At 42.6% G+C, this 18374-nt stretch overlaps 1 protein-coding gene across 1 annotated transcript; it reads left to right on the top strand.

The window, feature by feature from the left end:
• The first annotated feature begins 6019 nt into the window (after positions 1-6019).
• On the top strand, positions 6020-17404 carry LOC117825777 (galactose-3-O-sulfotransferase 2-like). The gene is made up of 4 exons (XM_034701713.1): positions 6020-6057; positions 13320-13424; positions 13833-14403; positions 16123-17404. The coding sequence occupies exons 2-4, from the start codon at positions 13357-13359 to the stop codon at positions 16921-16923; spliced, it is 1440 nt and encodes a 479-aa protein (XP_034557604.1). The 5' UTR covers positions 6020-6057; positions 13320-13356; the 3' UTR covers positions 16924-17404.
• The last annotated feature ends 970 nt before the right edge of the window (positions 17405-18374 follow it).

Below are 18374 nucleotides of genomic sequence, written 5' to 3'. Positions count from 1 at the left end.
GCTTTAAAACTATATAAGCTTAGACCAGAGCTTAGACCAGAGCTTTAAAACTATATAAACTTAGACCAGAGCTTTAAATCTATATAAGCTTAGACCAGAGCTTTAAAACTATATAAACTTACACCAGAGCTTTAAAACTATATAAGCTTAGACCAGAGCTTTAAATCTATATAAGCTTAGACCAGAGCTTTAAAACTATATAAGCTTAGACCAGAGCTTTAAAACTATATAAGCTTAGACCAGAGCTTTAAAACTATATGAGCTTAGACCAGAGCTTTAAATCTATAAATCTAATATGCACCACTCGTAATGGAAATAAACTTAAGAAGGGAACAGGGGGAAACATTGTGGAGACTAAATAATGCCTTGCTTTGCGACCAGAGTTTTAAAGAAAAAATTAGACATAGTATGGAAACTTATCTTGAGATAAACGATAACGAAGAAGTAACACCCATTATACTTTGGGAAGCTGCAAAAGCAACTTTAAGAGGAGAAATAATAGCATTTTAATCCTGGAAAAAAAGGCAAAGAGAAAGTGAAAAGATAGCTTTGGAAAACAAAATTAAAAAACTACATGTAGAACAAGAAAAAGGGATCAACAAGGATGTACAGAAACAATTAAACACAGCTAAAAAGGCGCTAGAAACCATAGAAACACAAGAAGTGGAAAAGGATCTCATGCTCTGCAGGCAAAGCTATCATGATAATAGCCCAAAAGTCTTTAAAAAATTAGCAAATAAATTAAAGAAACAAAGGGAAAAACTGCAATAGTAACAATTAAGGATGGAAACTCTATACACCAAAGGGGAAAATTGAAAATAGCGTCATGCTTTCACGATTATTATCAAGATCTCTACACCCCAGAAGGATTAGAGGCGAACACTCAGGAAATTAAAGAGTATCTGGATTTCCTAAATCTTCCCATAGTGACGGCTAAACAGAACCAAGACTTAGTACGATTAACAGAGGAAAAGGAAATACTAAAAATTATCCAGAAAGCTAAAACTGGAAAGAGTCCTGGAAGCGATGGATTTACTTACGAATTCTACAAAGAGTTTAAATATCTTGTCTCTCCTATTTTGTGCAGAGCTTTAATGCAGTCCTGCAGACTGGGAACTGGCCAGACACATGGAACACGGCTATTATTAGTGTTATACTTAAGGAAGGGAAAGACCCCACAGAATGTTCATCTTAAAGACCAACATCTCTTCTGAACGTTGACCAAAAGTTATTCTCATCAATTATAGCAGACAGGCTATCAAACATACTACCCAATTTAATCAACCCTGATCAAACAGGATTCCTAAAGGACCGGAACTTAAATGATAATGTACGGCGCACCCTTGATATAATTGATTATGCAATAAATACTAAAACCTTCATGAAACGGCAATTTGGGATGAGAGCTACCTCGCCCGGAAGAGGGAGACCGGGGCACCCCCCTGGAGCCTCACAAGCCCCCGGCTGAGTGCCTCGATATTGGAGTTTTCCCCGGGGGACGAGAGGGTCGCCTCCCTGCGACTTAAGGTTGCGGGGAGGAAGGCTCTGACTGTTGTTTGTGCATATGCACCAAATGGGAGTTCGGAGTACCCGGCCTTCTTGGAGTCTCTGGATGGGGTTCTGGAAGGGATCCCGGATGGGGACTCCATTGTTCTCCTGGGGGACTTCAACGCCCACGTGGGCGATGACGGAGACACCTGGAGAGGGGTGATTGGGAGGAACGGCCTGCCCGATCTGAACCCGAGTGGTGTTCTGTTGTTGGACTTCTGTGCTAGGCATGGACTGTCCATAACGAACACCATGTTCGAACATAGGGTGGTTCACAAGTGTACCTGGTACCAGACCACCCGAGGCCAAAGATCGATGATCGACTAGTCGTATCATCGGCCCCAAGGAGGTTCTGGCAAACCGTCCGGTGGCTCAGGAAGGGAAAGCAGGGATGGACCCAGGCTGTTTTCAGCAGGGGTGGGGAACTGCGGACCCAGACTGGGGATATCGTCGGGCGGTGGAAGGAACACTTTGAGGATCTCCTAAATCCAGCCAACACGTCCTTCGAGGAGGAGGCAGAGTCTGAAGACCCAGCGGAGGACTCGTCCATTTCCTTGGCAGAGGTCGCTGAGGTAGTCAAAAAGCTCCCAAGTGGCAAGGCGCCGGGGGTGGATGAGATTCGCCCTGAGATGCTGAAGGCTCTGAACATTGTTGGGCTGTCTTGGCTGACACGCCTCTTCAGTGTCGCGTGGAGGTCTGGGACGGTGCCTGTGGAGTGGCAGACCGGTGTGGTGGTTCCCATTTTCAAAAAAGGGGGACCGGAGAGTGTGCTCCAATTATAGGGGTCTCACACTTCTCAGCCTCCCGGGAAAAGTGTACTCTAGGGTGCTGGAAAGGAGGCTCCGACCGGAGGTCGAACCTCGGATACAGGAGGAACAATGTGGTTTTCGTCCTGGCCGCAGGACAGTGGACCAGCTCTTTACCCTTGCGAGGCTCCTGGAGGGGGCATGGGAGTTTGCCCATCCAGTCTACATGTGTTTTGTGGACTTGGAGAAAGCCTACGATCGTGTACCACGGGGGCTCTTGTGGGGGGTACTGCGGGAGTATGGGGTTCGGGGGCCGCTACTGCGAGCTATCCGATCCCTGTACGACCAAAGTGAGAGTTGTGTCCGCATACTTGGCACAAAGTTGGACGCGTTCTCGGTGCGTGTTGGACTCCGCCAGGGTTGCCCTTTGTCACCGGTCCTGTTTGTAATCTTTATGGACAGGATCTCCAGGCGCAGCCGGGGGGAGGAGGGTCTCCAGTTCAGGGAGCTTGGAATCTCATCTCTGCTTTTTGCAGACGATGTGGTTCTGTTGGCTTCCTCGAGCGGGGACCTCCAGCGGGCATTGGGGCGGTTTGCAGCTGAGTGCGAAGCGGCCGGGATGAGAGTTAGCACCTCCAAGTCTGAGGCCATGGTTCTCTGCCAGAAAACGGTGGATTGCTCTCTCTCGGTGGGGAGTGAGACTTTGCTCCAAGTGGGGGAGTTTAAGTATCTCGGGGTCTTGTTCGCGAGTGGGGGTAAAATGGAGCGCGAGATCCACAGGCGGATTGGTGCGGCGTCAGCAGTGATGCGGACGTTGTATCGGACCATTGTGGTGAAGAGGGAGCTGAGCCGGAAGGTAAAGCTTTCGATTTACCAGTCGGTCTACGTTCCAACCCTCACCTATGGTCATGAGCTGTGGGTCATGACCGAAAGGATAAGATCGCGGATACAAGCGGCTGAAATGAGTTTCCTGCGAAGGGTGTCTGGGCTCGGCCTTAGAGAGAGGGTCAGGAGCTCGGACATCCGGAGGGAGCTCGGAGTAGAGCCGCTGCTCCTCCGCGTCGAAAGGAGTCAGCTGAGGTGGTTCGGGCATCTGATTATTATGCAGCACAAATAAAATCAATCTTAGTGTGGATGAATAAAGACCTAAACCCTAAATGGAAACTCATTGAGACTAAACAGGTGAGTACATTGAGTACATTAATTTTCTCAGAGTTTAAAAAAATCCAGTTAAAATTAAATAATTTATTTACTGTAAATAATATATTCAAAATCTGGAGAAGGCTATGTAAAACACTACAGGTCAGTGAACAACAGATGACCTGCCTAAGAGAAATAGCGTGGGACCCAGAATTTGCCCCAAACACATTAGACAACGTTTTTAAGATATGGGACTCCAAAGGACTTGTAAGATTTTATCAAATGTATAACGAAGAAGGACTTCAAACTTTTGAAAACATATGTAGCGAGGTTCTCTTCTCGTTAACTCACGTTTCGAAAAACACATAGGCGTAGTCAGGAAATTTAAGCAAGAGTACCCTACTGCAGGCAAGATGGCGCCGCCACAACATCCACACCGGAAGTCCATACCGGAAGTCCATACCGGAAGTTACAAAGCTAAAAACGTTGCAATAACACCCACACCGGAAGTCCATACCAGAAGTTACAAAAATAAAAGCCTTCAAAAAAAATAAAAGCCTTGAAAAACAGGAACGTGAACGCAAAATAAAAGCCTTCAAAAACACGTAGGTTTACGCGTAATTCTATGAACTTTTTTGCACTTACATTTTAATCGTATCAGTATTATTGACTAGTTGATTGACTCCAAAAGTGTATAGGCTGTTGAGAATTCAAGTTACTTAGAAGCCTGCACGAATCACTAAGTTATAGTGTTAACGTCTCAGCCATGCACAGCCTTTTGTTCCGAGTGTGTGTTGAAATACTTAAAGCTGATTATGATGCTGCCGTGATGACATCTGCATATGCCTCTCTTGTTTTGTCTGGGTCATATGCTATTTTATGTTGTGTTAGCCTGACTGTACCTCACCTGTGGTGTGTGTCCTGCCCCTGCACACCTGCTTGCCTTTGACTGATTCCCCCAGTCACCCCTCTTCCTTCCTGCACAGCTGTTCCCCACAGGTTCATTATGATAACTGTGCAGCGTGCAGGAGTCTCTTTCCATGGGGACTTGTCACATTATCTAAGTTTGCTGTAGTGTTTGTTCCAAATTACCTTGCATGCTGTCTGCCTATGTGATCACATGTATAGATTAATGAATGAATGAAATACAGATCCAGAGTAGATCCACAGTCACGAGAGAAGAGCAGAATGTTATCTATGGTGCAGGGGCGAGTGGAGGAGGAAAATGTAGAGGTGTGTGGTGACTGTTTCTTTTTTAACATAATTTGTAACACGTTACAATGACACAGTGACAGGGGTGTTCATTAACCACAAGAACAAACGGAGGGAATGGTTTCTCCTTCTATTTTGAGACATTAGATGGGCGTAAACACTCTGAGCTTGTCAAACAGTTTTATTCAGATTGAATGCTTGATGCATGTACACCAATGTCTTAACAAGATCACTTTATTTGGCGTCCATGAAAACATTGAAGTTGGAACCTTCAATTAGAATGACTAGAAAAACTGCAAATGTATACATAGCTACTGTTTCTTTCCATCCAACCCCTACTTGAAATGTAGAATTATACTTTATTTTATGTTCTTTTAATGTTATATGTATGATGTCTTAACCCTTTTGTATTGATAATGTTGTACTTGAAAAAGAACAATGCACTTTTGCTATTACAAACTCCAAATCAACATAAAATATTAGGACTAAAATATTTCAACTTGAGGCACCACTGTCAGCCACTGATGATAGATGTACAGTACACATTTCTGGGGAGCCTCTGTTGTTTTTGTGGTGAATATAGATCTCTGTGTACAGCTTGAGTGTATTTTCCCTCTTACTTACAGTCTTTTCCTTCTCATCCCCTCCCCCCACACACACTAACACTCTACATTATTCTGTTCTTCATACACAGCGGGATCTCTCTCACTCACTCTCTCTATCACAATTAGCTTTCTGCTAATTGATTTAGCAGCGACAGACTAATGCAATCAATACGCTACACGAAGAAGAAACTTCCAGTTCGAAGCATCCGGCATTGGGTAGAGAGGGGGTTAAAGAATCACTTCCGGTATGGACTTCCGGTATGGACTTCCGGTGTGGATGTTGTGGCGGCGCCATCTTGCCTGCAGTAGGGTGCCTCTCAATTTAAGTGATTATTTATTGGTGCCGGCCTCAGTGCAATATCTTTATCAAGAACAAAAACTCAAAAGACTTATTCACACAAAAAAAAAAAACAATCAAAAACAGGGTCAGTGGACAGACACTGCTCAAGAAGCCACCTCCTTCTCTTACCAGGCGAAAGACAAACTGCCCCGAGGGAACTCAACACAGCCCTCTTATATAATGCTGACTCCTCCCATGGGCGTCACTAATTATTAAATGTTTCTTACAAACATTACGTTCTAACAATTAGTACATCCATAAAACAAACAATAATACAAACCCCAACAACAATATATTTATCACAGTCTTTGGCAGTACTTTACCTTACCCTAAATCAGGGGGTAAAATACACCAAGAAACAAACAATTTATTTCCACACCCATGTGGCACTTTTCGCCCCCCATAGGCCCTACTTAATCCGCGGAAACTGGACGCTCCGTTTCCGCGGATTTCCCGCACCCAGGCGGTAGGTGATGCAATGTGTGCTGTGGTGTTTGAGTGCTGAGTGTATGCGTAATAAAACAATAGGCCTTCAGGTGTGCACCCCCGGCGACGCTATGATACGGAGAGGGACAGCGGACTGCTGGAGTGGGTGAGAAGAGGGAAACTGACGGGAGGGAAAGTTTGATGTGTGTGTGTGTGTGTGTGTGTGTGTGTGTGGGTGTGTGTGTGTGTCTCTGCGCACTCTGCGCTCCATTCAGTGACGGTGCCGCTCTGTCACAACATCATAATACAATTTGGTTTAACCAGCAACTATTTCTATCGATATCTGCAAGTGAGGAGCTACTTAAGAGACAAAGTTCAAATTAGAACCCTGGGAGATTTACATCCCCTTCTGGTATGCATGGTAAAGACACACCAAAGCCACAACTACAAAAATGTTTACAAAATTCTCCAGGAAAGTAGCTTTATCGTTATATGAGATCACCCTATTGGCAGGAATATGCATGGAAAATAAATGTAAGGTATTTTACAACACCATCCATTATATCAAAATATGCACAAAACAGTGGCAGTTGCTGGAGAGAATGTGGGGAAAATAATGCAGACCACACACATATATTTTGGACATGTAGAAAAATTCAAAGTAATTGGTCAGAAGTAATAAGTGAAATTGAACAGATGCTAGGCAAAAAGAGCAGCGTTGGAAAACAAACTATACTCCTGGGAACACGTCCTAAAAGACTAAAAAACGAGTTACACCTCTTCTGTGTATTGAAGCACATTAACAGCACTCAAGCAAATCACAAGAAACTGGAAAAAAAAAAAGGATCTCCAAGTGCAATCAAGTGCTTAGTAACAGTAGAGAACTTTTACTCAATGGAAAAAGTAACTTATAGAATAAATAAAAATGAAAAGTTACTTGAAAAAAGATGTTGAAGGAAATGTTGAAGCTTATGCCCCTTGTATGTATGTATGTATGTATGTATGTATGTATGTATGTATGTATGTATGTATGTATGTATGTATGTATGTATGTATGTATGTATGTATGTATGTATGTATGTATGTATGTGCGTGTGTATGTGTATGTACATATGTGTATATATATATATATATATATATATATATATATATATATGTATATGTATATATATGCATATGTATGTGTATGTGTATTTCTATGTATGTATGTATGTGTGTATATATGTATATATATGTATATTTATTTTATTCTATTGGGTTATTTATATATGAATTTATGTATTTTCAATTTTTGTGTTTTGATTATCTTTAGATAACCCTTTCTATTTATTTTTCATTTCTATATAATTTACTTTCCAATTCTGTATGGGTGGAGGGTCACAATGTCAAAAAAAAAAAAAAAGTGTCAAAAATGTTCGAACCTGTAAGAAATGTATATCATGTACATATAACATTGACACAATAAAGTATATATATATATATATATATATATATATATATAAACCCTATATACACTTAGACCAGAACTTAAAATCAATATAAACTTAGACCAGAGCTTTAAATCTATATAAACTTAGACCAGAGCTTTAAATCTGTATAAACTTAGACCAGAGCTTTAAATCTATATAAACTTAGATCAGAGCTTTAAATCAATATAAACTTAGACCAGAGCTTTAAATCTATATAAACTTAGACCAGAGCTTTAAATCTGTATAAACTTAGACCAGAGCTTTAAATCTGTATAAACTTAGACCAGAGCTTTAAATCTATATAAACTTAGACCAGAGCTTTAAATCAATATAAACTTAGACCAGAGCTTTAAATCTATATAAACTTAGACCAGAGCTTTAAATCTGTATAAACTTAGACCAGAGCTTTAAATCTGTATAAACTTAGACCAGAGCTTTAAAACTATATAAACTTAGAACAAAGCTTTAAATCTATATAAGCTTACACCAGAGCTTTAAAACTATATAAACTTAGACCAGCACTTAAAATCTATATAAGCTTAGACCAGAGCTTTAAAACTATATATTAATTTAGACCAGAGCTTTAAAACTATATATTAATTTAGACCAGAGCTTTAAAACTATATAAACTTAGACCAGAGCTTTAAATCTATATAAGCTTAGACCAGAGCTTTAAATCTATATAAGCTTAGACCAGAGCTTTAAATCTAAATGAATTTGGACCAGAACTTTAAATCTAGATAAACTTAGACCATAGCTTTAAATCTATATAAGCTTAGACCAGAGCTTTAAATCTATATAAACTTAGACCAAAGCTTTAAATCTATATAAGCTTACACCAGAGCTTTAAAACTATATAAACTTAGACTAGCACTTAAAATCTATATAAGCTTAGACCAGAGCTTTAAAACTATATAAACTTAGACCAGAGCTTTAAATTTATATAAGCTTACACCAGAGCTTTAAAACTATATAAACTTAGACCAGCACTTAAAATCTGTATAAACTTAGACCAGAGCTTTAAAACTATATATTAATTTAGACCAGAGCTTTAAAACTATATAAACTTAGACCAGAGCTTTAAATCTATATAAGCTTAGACCAGAGCTTTAAATCTATATAAGCTTAGACCAGAGCTTTAAATCTATATAAGCTTAGACCAGAGCTTTAAATCTATATGAATTTGGACCAGAACTTTAAATCTGGATAAACTTAGACCAGAGCTTTAAAACTATATAAACTTAGACCAGAGCTTTAAAACTATATAAACTTAGACCAGAGCTTTAAATCTATATAATCTTAGACCAGAGCTTTAAATCTATGTAAGCTTAGACCAGAGCTTTAAATCTGTATAAACTTAGACCAGAGCTTTAAATCTGTATAAACTTAGACCAGAGCTTTAAAACTATATAAACTTAGAACAAAGCTTTAAATCTATATAAGCTAACACCAGAGCTTTAAAACTATATTAACTTAGACCAGCACTTAAAATCTATATAAGCTTAGACCAGAGCTTTAAAACTATATAAACTTAGACCAGAGCTTTAAATCTATATAAGCTTAGACCGGAGCTTTAAATCTATATAAGCTTAGACCAGAGCTTTAAATCTAAATGAATTTGGACCAGAACTTTAAATCTAGATAAACTTAGACCAGAGCTTTAAATCTATATAAGCTTAGACCAGAGCTTTAAATCTATATAAACTTAGACCAAAGCTTTAAATCTATATAAGCTTACACCAGAGCTTTAAAACTATATAAACTTAGACTAGCACTTAAAATCTGTATAAACTTAGACCAGAGCTTTAAAACTATATATTAATTTAGACCAGAGCTTTAAAACTATATAAACTTAGACCAGAGCTTTAAATCTATATAAGCTTAGACCAGAGCTTTAAATCTATATAAACTTAGACCAGAGCTTTAAATCTATATAAGCTTAGACCAGAGCTTTAAATCTATATGAATTTGGACCAGAACTTTAAATCTATATAATCTTAGACCAGAGCTTTAAATCTATATAAGCTTAGACCAGAGCTTTAAATCTGTATAAACTTAGACCAGAGCTTTAAAACTATATAAACTTAGAACAAAGCTTTAAATCTATATAAGCTTACACCAGAGCTTTAAAACTATATAAACTTAGACCAGCACTTAAAATCTATATAAGCTTAGACCAGAGCTTTAAAACTATATAAACTTAGACCAGAGCTTTAAATCTATATAAGCTTAGACCGGAGCTTTAAATCTATATAAGCTTAGACCAGAGCTTTAAATCTAAATGAATTTGGACCAGAACTTTAAATCTAGATAAACTTAGACCAGAGCTTTAAATCTATATAAGCTTAGACCAGAGCTTTAAATCTATATAAACTTAGACCAAAGCTTTAAATCTATATAAGCTTACACCAGAGCTTTAAAACTATATAAACTTAGACTAGCACTTAAAATCTATATAAGCTTAGACCAGAGCTTTAAATCTAAATGAATTTGGACCAGAACTTTAAATCTAGATAAACTTAGACCAGAGCTTTAAATCTATATAAGCTTAGACCAGAGCTTTAAATCTATATAAACTTAGACCAGAGCTTTAAATCTGTATAAACTTAGACCAGAGCTTTAAATCTGTATAAACTTAGACCAGAGCTTTAAATCTATATAAGCTTAGACCAGAGCTTTAAAACTATATAAACTTAGAACAAAGCTTTAAATCTATATAAGCTTACACCAGAGCTTTAAAACTATATAAACTTAGACCAGCACTTAAAATCTATATAAGCTTAGACCAGAGCTTTAAAACTATATAAACTTAGACCAGAGCTTTAAATCTATATAAGCTTAGACCGGAGCTTTAAATCTATATAAGCTTAGACCAGAGCTTTAAATCTAAATGAATTTGGACCAGAACTTTAAATCTAGATAAACTTAGACCAGAGCTTTAAATCTATATAAGCTTAGACCAGAGCTTTAAATCTATATAAACTTAGACCAAAGCTTTAAATCTATATAAGCTTACACCAGAGCTTTAAAACTATATAAACTTAGACTAGCACTTAAAATCTATATAAGCTTAGACCAGAGCTTTAAATCTAAATGAATTTGGACCAGAACTTTAAATCTAGATAAACTTAGACCAGAGCTTTAAATCTATATAAGCTTAGACCAGAGCTTTAAATCTATATAAACTTAGACCAGAGCTTTAAATCTATATAAGCTTAGACCAGAGCTTTAAATCTATATAAACTTAGACCAGAGCTTTAAATCTATATAAACTTAGACCAGAGCTTTAAATCTGTATAAACTTAGACCAGAGCTTTGCTGAGGCACTGAGACCTGCAGAGAGAGGAAATCCTTAATCCACAGACACACCTGAGACCGAGACCCGGGTCCTGAAGTTTCCAAGCTTTACTTTTAGGGAGCGATCATCTCATCCATCTTATCATCCAAATCTTTATTTATCCTCAGTCACAAGTCTTTACTAATCTCTTCATGATCATTGAAAGGGTTAACGAGTGAGTGACAGGTGTACCTGATACATATGTGTGTTTAAAGTCAGTGAGAGCAGCGGGATCTGGAGATGATTTCATCGATCAGGTCTCAGGTTTGATCTGAGGCGCTGCGGTCAGAGCCGAGTCCACCTCCCCGCTGTGAGACCACAAACCTTTGAACACGACCACGGAGAGATCAGCTGTTCATCCTCTCAGCTGTGATCCGTGTCAGCGAGCTGCAGAGCGTCACCTGACTCGACCTGGTTTAAAGACTGATTTCCCCTGATAACACACTCCAGCTTCCTCAGCAGGATCAGGGTCACTCCCTGTGAAGCTGTCAGAAAGTGTGTCAGTGAAGACCGTATCAGTTCGTTGAAGAGACTCAAAGAGAAGTTTGAGGACAGACTTTCTGAACAAATCAGACTACCTCTGTCCTCTGCTGCAGGTCTTCATCGCAGCAGAGACACGTGAGCTGAGCAGAGTCCGGTTTCAGTCTGCTGATGGAGGTGACACTGAAACACAACTCCAGACTGTGGATGTGGGTCACTGTGTATCTGAAGTCAGTCCAGGGTCAGACTCAGACCTACATCAGACTGTCAGTGGATTGTCTTTGATCCTGAGGGTCAGGTCTTAAAGAGACACTGTTTCAGTCGTCTTATTGATCATGTGATGCAGTAACATCCACGCAGGCTATGTTTAACCGGCTCACAGCTGAACCTGCTGAGGACCAGAGGAGGACGTCAGCTGGTCCCCCGGCCTGTGTGTGTGTGTGTGAGGATCTGAAACACCAGATCATTGTCTCCTTCTTCTAAATGCTTCTTCTTCTTCCTGCAGGATGTGGACGGTGAAAACTGGACACAGCGCTGTGTCAGAACTTTGATATTGATCTTATATTTGTAGCTGACACATTGCAGCGGCTCCACAAAGCTTTAGGAAACATGCTGAGTGATTATAGATCCAGAAATGTGACCTTTACTTTGAGCTGGTCTCTACCATGAAATCTGAAACACTTCCTGTACAGAAGTTTCAGATTAAAAGCCTCCCGCAGGGATGGCGTCGTAGACAGTGATGTGAAAACTGGACCATCACAAAGGTTTCCACGAAGCTTGTGGTTTATTATGAACCACATCGAGCTGACTGAGCCGGGCTGCACGGTCTCTATTCATCACTCATGAACAGAGAAGGATCTGCAGGACGAGAGGAACCAGTGTTAACTGAGTCCTGACTCTGACCCGGTCCTGACTCTGACCCGGTCCTGAGTCTGACCCTGACTCTGACTCTGACCCTGTCCTGACTCTGACCCCGTCCTGAGTCTGACCCTGACTCTGACTCTGACCCGTACCTGAGTCTGACCCTGACCCTGACTCTGACTCTGACTTTGACCCGTACCTGAGTCTGAGTCTGACTCTGACCCTGTCCTGACTCTGACCCGGTCCTGAATCTGACTCTGACCCGGTCCTGACTCTGACCCCGTCCTGAGTCTGACCCTGACTCTGACTCTGACCCGTACCTGAGTCTGACCCTGACCCTGAGTCTGACCCTGACCCTGACTCTGACTCTGACTTTGACCCGTACCTGAGTCTGAGTCTGACTCTGACCCTGTCCTGACTCTGACCCGGTCCTGAATCTGACTCTGACCCGGTCCTGAGTCTGACCCTGACTCTGACTCCGACCCTGTCCTGACTCTGACCCCGTCCTGAGTCTGACCCTGACTCTGACTCTGACCCGTACCTGAGTCTGACCCTGACCCTGACTCTGACCCTGACCCTGACTCTGACTCTGACTTTGACCCGTACCTGAGTCTGAGTCTGACTCTGACCCTGTCCTGACTCTAACCCGGTCCTGAATCTGACCCTGACTATGACTCTGACCCGTACCTGAGTCTGACCCTGACCCTGACTCTGACCCTGACCCTGACTCTGACTCTGACCCTGACGCGTACCTGAGTCTGAGTCTGACCCTGACCCTGACTCTGACTCTAACCCTGTCCTGACTCTGACCCGGTGTGTAGAAACTCTTTCCATCATTCTCTGATTTACTGTTTCAGCCAGCGGCGGCTTGAGTTCCTGGAGGACTTGAGACGGTGAAACGTAGTGTTCATGACGTCGCTGTGCCACGTCTGCACACGGAGCTGCAGAGAACACACAGCTGAACACATCACCTGACCCTGATCCTGATCCAACAGCTGATACAACACCTGATCCTGATCCAACACAAGATCAGATTTATTGATGTTTAAAAATGTTCAAACACATGTTTTCATTTTTATAAAATCTGGACAAACTAGACTTTTCTCTCTCTCTCTCTCTCTGTGTGTGTGTGTGTGTGTGTGGTGCCCCCTGCAGGTGTGCGGTGAAATGGATTTGCATCAGACGTCCTACAATGTGGGCGTTACTCATCTTCCTCATCGTCTGCATCATCATTCAGATCTTCGTCACCTATCAGACAGGGTAGAGTTACACACGCACACGCACACACATGCGCAAACCTTTCCAGCAGTGGACTAACGCTCTGTGATGGTTTAAATTCACCTTTTTAACTTTAACGTGGCGTTTCCATGTCTGAGACCTGTGACGACGGTGAAACGTGAACTTGTTCATTGATCAGGTAAACTCACGGTTTTAGATTCACAGAGTGAAGTTGAAAGAAGGAGAAGTCATCAACATGGTTCAGGTGTAAATGGTCTCTGATAGGACACCTGAAGGACGCTCTGACATTAATGACTGTCATTGAGTCTCACTGTAGGGGGCTAACGTGTGAGCTAACATATCTTCCTTACATGGTGTCATAGTTTCTGTGAGATGAACAGAACAGCAGTGAGAGGTTCAGAGCATGACTGACTGTGTTTACTCTTCCAGAGATAGCAAGTTGACGGGACTTCAGCACCTCTCTGTGAACAAACCGCAGGTGTTTGCCTCTCTGCAGAACATCTTAGAAAGCTTCAGCCTCCAGTCCCTGGGAGGATGGGCTGGCCTGGAGTCGCTTCATGAAAACAGAACTGCATATAAAACTGTGCGCCCTGATGCCGGCCATCATACGGAGGCAGGAGAGGTCTCACCTGGAGGACCGCCTCTGCCAGACCCTGAAAACAAGCTTAGCCTCGGACTGTCACAGAGGACCAGTTCAGCTGCAGACCAAACACTCCTTCACATTAATGCTCCATCCAGCACGTTGAAGCCCGGATCAACCTGCAGCCCCAAGTCTCACATCCTGTTCCTCAAAACTCACAAAACAGGGAGCAGCACCATCCTCAACATCCTGTATCGCTACGGCGAGAGCAGGAACCTGACCTTCGCCCTCCCTGTGAAGAGACAGATGCAGCTGTTTTACCCTAACTTCTTCGCTGAGCGCTTTGTGGAAGGTGTGAAGAGCCAACACGTGAACGGGTTCCACATCATGTGCAACCACATGAGGTTCTACAAGTCCGAGGTGAGTTTCCTTTTGAGGATCACGGTAGAGTAATCTGTGAGGGCCGCTGTAGAAACAGAGCAGAGGAAACTCGCTCACTGTGATGGAGGAGGAGTGTTAGACTCAGGTTGATGATTGCTAACATAACAAATGATTTTCAAAGTAAAAGTTCAGCAGAAACACAAGATATCCCAAATATACAACAGTTCCCACACGAAAAGTACACAACATAAACAATCTACCTCATAACAAGCAACAGGTGACTGCTGCTAACTTTAGCTGGAGGCACACAGCACATGCAAAATGACGCTAACTTCCCCTTTGAATCCATGTCCAAAGTGTCTTCCTGTTACTCTCTGTCTGAGGCGCTCACTTATCAAGGCGCTGACTTACCAAGGCGCTCACAAGGCTTCCATTTCACGGGGTGCTCACGTCATCAGGCACTCATTTCACGAGGCACTTGCGTATCAAGGCTTTCACGTCACGAGGCGCTCTCGTCATGTGGCACTCACGTTTCAAGGCTTTCACGTCACGAGGCGCTCATCACGAGGCTTTCACGTTGTGTGACCCTCACGTAGTTGCTCACATTACGAAACGCTCACGTAACATGGCGCTCATTTTTGCAGTGGAATCACAGGGTTTAGGTGTTCGTGCTCAGACAGTCCTCTTCTTCTCCTCCTCCCAGTTCACACAGGAGTCAGAGACAGACTCGGGCAGAGCTGAAAAAGTGTAACTCCTTGCTGTGATGTAATCCATTAAAGCTGGGGTTGGTGTTCAGATTTAGATCCACTTTTTGTTATACTGGTTAAAATGATCTTTAGGTCCTGATAGTAATCAATACAAAATGTGTTCTTAAAAAAGAGGTAAAATAAGCTGCTATCTACAGCCGGAGTAAACCTGGGAAAACACCAACCAATCAGCGTTTTAAACCATTCAAATCCCGTCCTGCTGTTCTGCCCGCCTCCTGCGCGTACATTTCCCCGGCGTGTACTCTGAGTCCCCGTCTCCTGCCTCTGCTTCCCCTGACTCTATTTACTTCCCCTCTCGCTCGACCTCGGGCCTGTCCCCTCTGACCCGATGAGGGGCTTTGCTCAGGACTGTAGTCCGGATCAGAGTCTAAAAAGCTCTCACCACGGGGGCTCTGACAAGCAGAAGAATGAATGACATTTAGTAAGTCCTACAGGCGCTTTGGAGGAGGGGAGGGGTTAGATGGAGTTCTGGGTAAATGCTACATTCAAATTCATACTAGTTTTCCGACAGAACCAACCCCAGCTTTAATTGGACGTCAGGTGTGGAAATGCAGGGGTCAGGTCTGCGGGACTTCAGACTGTTACACAGTTTCCTGCTCCGGCCTGTTGAGGCTGATGATGAACTGAAGCAGGAGGCTCTCTGACTGACACACTGCTCAGGTGTGCTGAGGGATCCAGCGACAGGTGTGCATGTGATGAAGGAAACTTGATTGAGTTCTTAATCTCAAACGTCGACAGTTCACTGGAACTCTGAACCCTCAGTCATCACATCAGGGAGAAAACTTTGTATAGATGAAACTGGGATCAAACTGAAACCCAGCAGGGTGATCAGGTTTAGCTCTCAGGTCTTCAGGAGCTCGATCACTGTGAAGTCTGTAAACTGAGATGATGATCAGTCCGCTGATGAATGTTTAACAGTCTGATGATGAAGCTCCTCTAACTCCTGTTTCCTGATAAACAGTCTGCTCTTTCTTCACTTCTGTGTCATCAGGTGGCTAAAGTCATGCCTGCAGAAACCTTCTACTTCTCCATCCTGAGACATCCTGTGGCCATGATGGAGTCCCTCTTCTCTTACTATAAGAGCCTCCTGGTCTTCAGAAAGTCTTTAAGCCTGGACGACTTTTTGGACAGCAGCCTGAGAAACCAGACGCTCTCCGTGTCCAAAAACAACTACGCTCACAACAACCTGGCCTTCGACTTCGGCCTGGAGAACAACGTCACGGCTGACTCCAATGACCTGGAGGAGAGGGCCAGCGCGGCTATCGCAGCCATTGAACGAGATTTCCAGCTAGTTCTGATCTCTGAATACTTTGACGAGTCCATAATCTTGCTCAAGCACTCCCTCTGCTGGTCCCTGGAAGACATGGTCTTCTTTAAGCTCAACAGCCGCTCCGAAGGGTCCCGTCAACCACTTTCAACCACCACTGCAGAGAAAATCAAGAGGTGGAATGCTCTGGACTGGAGGATCTACCTGCACTTTAACGCCACCTTCTGGCACAGGGTGGACAGTGAGATAGGGCGAGAGCAGATGGAGGGGGAAGTTAATGCCCTCAGAGCGCTACAGGCCAAGCAAGCAAACATCTGCCTGAGAGATGGCGGTGCTGTCCACCCGTCACAGGTCAAAGATGCTCGGATGAAGCCGTTTCAGAGCGGCAAAGCTGTGATTCAGGGCTACAACCTAAACCCCCTCACAGACATGCAGCTCCAAAAAAAATGTCTGAAACTCATAACTCCAGAGCTGCAGTACACCCTGCTCCTGCAGAACAAACAGTTTCCAGACTTTCATTTATAGGGGGTCTGACGGGACAGGTCTGAGACTCCGGGGACTCCCATCACGCAGGGTCGCAGGGTCGCACGGTCGCAGGGTCGCAGGGTCGCAGGGTCGCACGGTTGCAGGGCCCCCAGGAGGTCATAAGCTGTTACAGTTACATTTTCATGAAGCTGTTTGATTCTTTCTCTCTGTACTGATGGGTCTAAAGGGGAGAGGGTTCCTGGTCGTTGTTGGAGCTGAGTCCTAAATTGACGGGTCATGCTGTGAACTGTTTGAGCTCTCCAGCTTGTGGTGAGCCCATCATGTCTCTTCTGTGGAAAGAGCAGCACTTTGCAAATCTGTGTTTCACTTCCTGTTTTCAAGGCCGTCACTGAGATTAATGTGGAGAACTTTGTTTATCAATGTCTCAAGAAAGCCTTCACTCATGACTCATGATGTTAATCAGTCACCTCCAGCAGGATGAGTTTTTCTTTCAGACGATTAAATTCAAACTAAATACTGATGACATGTAAAGAGAGCTTTTTTCGGTGAAAACTGGACACAGCGCTGTGGTTGTATGAGGTACTTACCAATCCCTTTAAATGCATTGAAGACAAACTGACAGAAACACGAGTTTGAAGAGCTAGAAGATGAGAGAGTACAGCACCGACACTCTGAATCATAAGGTCAGGCTGTGAAGGTGCTGAATGAACCTCAGCAGGAGTCTGCCCCCTTGTGGGATGAAGCTGTCATTACACTGATGCTGTGAGGACATGCACGTTCAAGCAGTGAGACTGTGTTCTTCTTCTGCAGCACTGCAGCAGGTGAAGCTGCTCTCACGGCCGGTCACTGAGCTCTTTGACATGCCGCTTAACCTGCAATCTGTGCAGGGATATTCTGACCAATCACTCTGACTCTGTGGAGCCTGACAGTGTAAACACATTTTAATAGTTTAAATACATTTAAAGAGGTGGCCTAGCAGTCTAAGCGCCACACATTCAGAGGCAACAGTCCTTGTCACAGGGGTCACTGGTTCGATTCCTGGCCACGGCCATCTTCTGCATGTCTTCCCCGCTCTCTACTACCCACATTTACTGTCTCTCTTCAGCTGTCCTACTAAATAAATGCAAAAAAGACCCAAAAAATAGAACTTGGAAAAAAAAAAAAAAAAAAGTTAAATGATGAAATTCATGTTGACCTGCTGTCTGCCAATTATTTAGTGTTAAAAACACTACCTATTTTGAGGTTCCCTGTGATTCCGGCAGGTCGCATGAGTTCATGTTATAACTTTCTATTACCAAGGTTTATTTTCTATTCACTTCATTTGAGTTATTTTCAAAAAAATGGAATTAAAAATAAAATGTTGCCCTTAAAATATTAGAATCTAAATGCCTGACAGATTGGGGGACTGTTGGAATATACCTAAAAAAGATTAGTTAATCATGAGGGTCAGGGATTATAAACTAAAAACGTCTTAAAGGTGACATATTCTG

Source organism: Notolabrus celidotus, chromosome 14, assembly GCF_009762535.1.
Source record: "Notolabrus celidotus isolate fNotCel1 chromosome 14, fNotCel1.pri, whole genome shotgun sequence".
Classification (NCBI taxonomy): domain Eukaryota; kingdom Metazoa; phylum Chordata; class Actinopteri; order Labriformes; family Labridae; genus Notolabrus; species Notolabrus celidotus.
Note: the sequence above shows the minus strand (reverse complement) of the source record. Positions and strands in the feature narration are given on the sequence as shown.

Coding starts and splice junctions, on each gene's coding strand:
- LOC117825777 (XM_034701713.1), top strand. CDS start 13,357: ATGTGGGCGTTACTCATCTTCCTCATCGTCTGCATCATCATTCAGATC. Junction 13,425..13,832: donor TTCGTCACCTATCAGACAGG/GTAGAGTTACAC, acceptor TTACTCTTCCAG/AGATAGCAAGTTGACGGGAC. Junction 14,404..16,122: donor TGAGGTTCTACAAGTCCGAG/GTGAGTTTCCTT, acceptor CTGTGTCATCAG/GTGGCTAAAGTCATGCCTGC.